The following is a 6,402-nucleotide window of genomic DNA, read 5'->3' on the forward strand; positions in this document are numbered from 1 at the left end:
TTTTTTTTTTTTTTTTTAAAGACAAAGTCTCACTCTCTCACCTTGGGTAGAGTACCTTGGCATCATAGCTAACAGCAACCTCAAACTCTTGGGCTCAAGCAATCCTCTTGCCTCAGTATCCCAAATACCTGGGATTACAGGTATCTGCCACAACTCCCAGCTAGTTCTTCTATGTTTTTTAGTAGAGACAGGGTCTCACTCTTGCTCAGGCTGGTCTTGAACTCCTCAGCTCAAGCAATCCACCTGCCTCAGTCACCCAAAGTGATACTGTAAGCCATAGTGCCTAGCTGGAGATGGGATCTTGCACCGAGTTCTGGGGAACTAATGACTTGTGCTCTTAACCCCTTGGCTTATAGCACACTGCCTGTGACCACTTTATTCATCTCCCAAACCCCTCTATATAGGAACTGTTATTCTACAAAGAAATTAAGCCTGGAGAGGTGAATGAATTTCTTTCTTTTCTTTTTTTTTAGAAACAGAGTCTCATTTTGTCGCAGCAACCTCCAGCTCTTGGGCTTAGGTGATTCTCTTGCCTCAGCCTCCCGAGTACCTGGGACTACAGCGCCAGCCACAACGCCCGGCTATTTTTTGTTGCAGTTTGGCTGGGGCTGGGTTCAAACCTGCCACCCTTGGTATATGGTGCCAGCGCCCTACTCACTGAACCACAGGCACCCCTGTGAATGAATTTCTTGAGGTCTACGATAATTAAGCCAGCAACTAGGTCTCAAGATCAGGTTTCTAAGCACTAAAAACATTCTGTTTTCTTGAGACAGGCTATCTCCTTGCAATGTAGTTCCCAAGCTCTTCCTATAGCTTGGTTCTCACATCAGCCTCTGTACAATACTTGCCTCTGCAAAATACTTGCCTCACAGGGCTGCTGTGAAGAGCATGTGTTCTTAGATACAAAATTGGTTCACTACAGTGATAGCAGCTTGAATTTACACGTACTTGAGTGTGTATTCCTTTATTCAATTCTCATGACTATGCTGATAGGTAGGCTCTATTATTATCCCACTTCACAGATAAAGCCACTGAAGGCCCCAGATTTTACTCTTTTTTTTTTTTTTTTTTGAGACGGAGCCTCAAGCTATCCCCCTGGGTAGAGTGCCATGGCATCACGCTCACAGCAACCTCCAACTCCTGGGCTCAAGCGAGTCTCCTGCCTCAGCCTCCCAAGTAGCTGGGACTACAGGCGCCTGCCACAACGCCTGGCCATTTTTTGGTTGCAGCCGTAATTGTTGTTTGGCGGGCCCAGGCTGGGGATTTGAACCCGCCACCTTAGGTGTATGTGGCTGGCGCCTTAGCTGCTTGAGCCACAGGTGCCGAGCCGAGGCCGCAGATTTTAAATGTGCCCAAATGATAGAGTTGGGATTCAGACTGACGCAGTCTCCAGAAGGCATGCTCTGACCCCAAACGTACGCTGCATATATACAGTGTACATTTTTTCTGATGAGGCATTGGGCAAAAAGCACAGACTAGTAAGGTGCTAACATTTCAGGGACAAATAGGGAAGATGAGGTGTAACCGGGGCTGATCAGACCAGGCAGGGTGGCTCTGGATGGAGGCAATTTGGGAAGGTAGGAAGCCTTGAGATAGGGACCAAAAACTAAACAGATCCTAACAGGTGATGGAAGGCCTTGGGGTAGGGGACCCACCTACTCACCAGCCAGGGCCTGCAGGCTGGGGAAGCCATAGTAGGTAACATCATCCAGCTGTATGAGCCGAGGTCCAAAGGCCTGGCACAGCCGCTCCACCATGCCAGTGATGCGGGTGATGTTGTTGTTGGAGGAACAGATGAAAGAGAAAAGGCATTCGATGGGGTCCTGTCGCAACAGTCGCACACCTGGGACCAGAAAGGTTGGGAGACGGAGAAACATTTGCTGTCAGGAGTGGCATCCTCTCATCCTCTGATCAGATTCTAGGGAGCAAGGCTCCAAGGGGATCCCAGGAGAATAAGGGATAGCATTGTTAGAGAAAGTAACACCAGACCTCCTTTCACGCCTCATAGCATGTTGTAAGATCTGAGTTACTATCTCATTCTATAGCTAAAAAGGCCACAATGTAAGCACCGTGAGGTCAGTTTGTGTCCATTTTGTTTGTTGCTATATCCGCAGCAGTCACACAGCAGATGTTCTGTATATATGTGCAAAATTAATGAAGTCACTTGCCCCAGGTGACACAGCCAGGAATGGTCTCAGTATCCTTGTCACTTCACTATGGCGATCAGTAGGATAGTAATAGTAATAACAAGCCGTGCAAGGTGGCTCATGTCTGTAATCCTAGCACTTTGGGAGGCTCAGGATCACTTGAGGCCAGGAGTTAAAGACCAGCCTGAGCAATATAGCAAGACACCTATCTCTACAAAAAATATAAAAAATTAGCCCGGCATGGTGGTGCATGGCTGTAGTAATAGCTACTTGGGAGGCTGAGGCAGGAAGATTGTTTGAACCCAGGAGTTTGAGATTATAGTGAGGTATGATCATGCCACTGCACTCCAGTCTGGATGACAGAGTGAGAACTTATCTCTAAAAACAAACAAAAAAAATAATTACTAGGTGCCAGGCACTATTCTAAGCACTTTACATATGTTAGCTCCTTTCTATTAAGTAGATGTAGTCCTAATATTTCAGACAGTAAAACTGAGTCCAGAGAAGTAACTTAACCAATGTCCCAGAACCACCTGCTCACCTTGGTATTTCCGAGCCACCTCTTTGAAATGGGAGTCCACGGAACCCCAATGGCGATACAGTTGAGCCAGGCTGACATCTAGCTGGAAGTACTCGTGCACAGCCTCCAGCTCCTCTAGTGTGGGCCTGCCAACCCAGCCCTTGTCCCCTCGGTACACAGTGCAGTAGAGCTGCTCCTCAGTTTGAGTCAGTGTCCAAACTTGGTCCGCCAGTACACCACTCCAGTGTGCAGGGCTTTGCTCCCTCCACCTAAGCTCCAAGGTACACAACAGCGCTAGTACACTCAGTTTCTCTTCCTGCACCCCTTGTGGTCCTTTTCATCCTATTACTCCATTTACAAAACTGATTTAATTGCAAAGTAAAAGAGCTATTTTTATTATTTATTTTTTAAAGAAAATGACATTTATTTGGGAATGGGCATTGCAATGGGAATACACACGCCATTGTAAACTATGTGCACAGGGAGATAAAGGAAGACAAGGGGCTTTATTTTTATTTTATTTATTTATTTATTTATTTTTGTAAGAGACAGAGTCTCACTTTATCACCCTCAGTAGAGTGCTGTAGCATCACAGCTCACAGCAACCTCCAACTCCTGGGCTTAGGTGATTCTCTTGCCTCAGCCTTCCAAGTAGCTGGGATTACAGGCGCCCACCAGAACACCCCATTATTTTTTTGTTGCAGTTTGGCCGGGGCCATGTTCGAACCCACCACCCTCTGTATATGGGGCCGGCACCCTGCCCACTGAGCCACAGGCGCCGCCCAAGACAAGGGTTTTTTTTTATTTTTTGAGACAGAGCCTCAAGCTATCCCCCTGGGTAGAGTGCTGTGACATCACAGCTCACAGCAACCTCCAACTCCCAGGCTCAAGCAAGTCTCCTGCCTCTACCTCCCAAGTAGCTGGGACCACAGGCACCTGCCACAACGCCTGGCTATCTTTTGGTTGCAGCCATCATTGTTGTTTGGTGGCGGGCCAGGGCTGGATTCTAACCTGCCACCCTAGGTGTATGTGGCTGGCGCCTTAGCCACTTGAGCCACAGGCGCTGAGCCAAGACAAGGGTTTTTTTTTTAATTTGAGACGGAGCCTGAAGCTATCCCCCCTGGGTAGAGTGCCATGGCATCACAGCTCATAGCAACCTCCAACTACTGGGCTCAAGCGAGTCTCCTGCCTCAGCCTCCCAAGTAGCTGGGACTACAGGTCCCCACCACAACTCCTGGCCATTTTTTTTTAGTTGCAGCCATCATTGTTGTTTGGCGGGCCCGGGCTGGGGATTTGAACCCGCCACCTTAGGTGTATGTGGCTGGCGCCTTAGCCGCTTGAGCCACAGGCGCCAAGCCAAGACAAGGGTTTTTAAAGGCGGAATAAGGGACAATTACATAATTGTTTTTTTTTTTTTTTTCAGTTTTTGGCCGGGGCTGGGTTTGAACCCGCAACCTCCGACATATGGGGCTGGAGCTCTACTCCTTGAGCCACAGGCACCACCCTACATAATTGTTTTGAGATAATTATCTTTTAGGATAACTATCCAAGGGTGACAACAGTCCGAGGAAGAGCTATCTTTTACATGGGTAATACCGCTTGATCTTCACAATAACACTGCACATATTATCTCTACTGTATTAAGGAGATAACGGGCCGGCCATCCGCCTCTGTTTCCTTTTTTATAACCTGGAGTTTCTTCTATCACCCCCTAAATTCTCTGCCTGCAGGGCTGAAGAGTCAGGAGCCAGGATCCCAGAGGAGGGACCTCAGTCACTCACCGGAAGGACTGTCCAGAAGCCAGAACCAGGTCCAGGCGCAGCTCAGAGAGTGGACATGGAATGGAGGCCCATAGGGCCGGGGTGGAGGCTAGAGTACGATGCCCCATGCTACCAGGCTAACACTTCCACGCCAAGCTCCGCCCCACAATGGCCCTGCCCACGCAGAGCCACCTTAAATTGGAGGCCAAAGACCCCGCCCAAACAAAGACCACGCCTCCTAAAGCCTCGCCCGCCAGGTCCCGGCTTCTCGGTCTCCGTTTAAGGCTCCGCCCTATTTTCATTTATTCTTCCACTCCCTGCAGGCTCCTCCCTTTGCGATTCATCAAAGTCCCTCTCCTCCCACTCTGTCCCCACTTCCAGCTCCAATCCTCCAGCTTTCCTGAATATCCTTCCCCGCCCCGGGCGCTCACATCTGTTTCCACAGCTGTTTTTCTGGAAGCGCGCGCCAGCGTGTCCTTCCGGTTTCTCCGGGGGCCGACCTCGCCGCCACCGGAAATAGGGCTCAAGCTCCGTTTCTTTGACCCAGAAGGAGCCAATCCGAGGAAGAAGTGGGAGGTGCCAATGGGAAACCCGCGCGGCAGCGGTTAGCTTGCCCTTTCCACCGCGCCCCAGCGGTTCGCGGGCGCTGGGCTCCCTGCCGGCTATTGGCCTTTCCTCAACCCGGAACACTCCGCTCGCTGCAGCGTCCCATCACAGCGCCCCGCGGACCCTGCGCAGGGTGCGCCCTTAGACTCTAGTCCTGGCTGATCTCCTGAGAACCTTTCGACTCCTCAGGGCTGTCCGTCCTCAGAACCACTCCCTTCCCTAGCCGTTCGCAGAAAGCCTCAGATAACGCGCCCTCCTTCACCAGGAATCGGACCGGACACAGCTCCGACCCCTCAGCACCCGGGAGATGTGCCTACAACGTGTCTCCAGAGGATTCTCTTCAGTGCTCGCCCGCCTAAGCTTGTCCCCTCCCAGGCCTTCTCATCCGGCCCCTACTCCGCCGTTAGGCGTCCGCACAGACTTCACTGGCCTGTTCCTCGGGATTGCCACAGCTGCTCCTTTCATTCCCCGTCACTCCTTCAACAATGCTCCATCTGTTTACACCCTAGCGCGCAATGGGGCCTGTCTCTGGGACTGGGCCCAGAAGTCTAGATAGACAGTTCCTTAGGTTGAGTCCAGGTACAGACGTGTGGCCTTGGGGTAGCCTGACCGCCCGGTCCAGTTGTCAGCGCCAGCAGCCTGGACCCAGGAAAGATTATGTAATTTCTTCCTTTCTGAAGACATGAAAAAAACAAGGAGCTGGGCCGTTTTTCACCTTCTAGCATAGTGATTTCTGGTTGTGTCTGAATGACCAGACTACACGTTCTTGAAGGGCAAGATCTGCCGCTGATTGATCTTTGTGTCCCATTCACGGTACCTAGGAGAGAGGGTGGGTGCACGCGAGCATGTAGTCTTTGTCTCCGTTCCACTCAGTAGCAACAAGGCCTCGGGCGGACATTTTTTGCCCTGATTGTCTTATAGACAGGCATGGCACCCCCTAGGCGCCTAGCACTTGGAAGGGATTCCTTCAATAAATGTTGGCTGATTTGGAAAAAAAGGTGCCTATGTTGGGGATAAATGAAGAGCAACACACCCCTGCTCTGTCCCTATTTAAGCAGGGGGAAGTTCTCAGCTGTAGTGATTCTGGAGCACTTGAGCCACAGTACTGGCAAAGGATTTGAAGCCTCTGAAGTCCATGAAGGACTCAGCAGTTGACTCTCTGGCAGTTCCACATTCTGGTTTCAGAGCCAACTTTGCTGACAAAAGACCAAAGTTCAAGTCCTACCTCTGCGACTTTCTAGTTGTAGTAACTTTAGGCAAGTAAATTTTTCTAAACCATAGCATCTTTGTGGAAATTAACAAGCCTATGATTAAAGTACCCCATAGGTACTATTACAAGAATTACATGAAACTGTTATCTGAAGGTGCT

At 50.1% G+C, this 6,402-nt stretch overlaps 1 protein-coding gene across 4 annotated transcripts in view; it reads right to left on the bottom strand.

The window, feature by feature from the left end:
* Window positions 1-4,894, bottom strand: part of OGG1 (8-oxoguanine DNA glycosylase) — a 14,508-nt gene extending 9,614 nt beyond the window's left edge. For 2 of the 4 annotated variants that reach the window (XM_012802526.2, XM_003785456.3), the window contains exons 1-3: window positions 4,449-4,885; window positions 2,689-2,936; window positions 1,664-1,843 (exon numbers count right to left, since the gene is read on the bottom strand). In XM_012802526.2, coding sequence (XP_012657980.1) covers window positions 1,664-1,843; window positions 2,689-2,936; window positions 4,449-4,555 — 535 coding nt within the window. In that variant the 5' untranslated portion in view covers window positions 4,556-4,885. Of the gene's footprint in view, window positions 1-1,655; window positions 1,844-2,688; window positions 2,937-4,448 lie in introns of all 4 variants that reach the window. The other 2 variants (XM_012802524.1, XM_012802525.2) reach the window with 2 other exon arrangements.
* Between the last annotated feature and the right edge of the window lie 1,508 nt (window positions 4,895-6,402).

This window comes from Otolemur garnettii, unplaced genomic scaffold (genome assembly GCF_000181295.1).
Source record: "Otolemur garnettii isolate 467f Iridium unplaced genomic scaffold, OtoGar3 scaffold00015, whole genome shotgun sequence".
In the NCBI taxonomy this organism is placed as follows: Eukaryota; Metazoa; Chordata; class Mammalia; order Primates; family Galagidae; genus Otolemur; species Otolemur garnettii.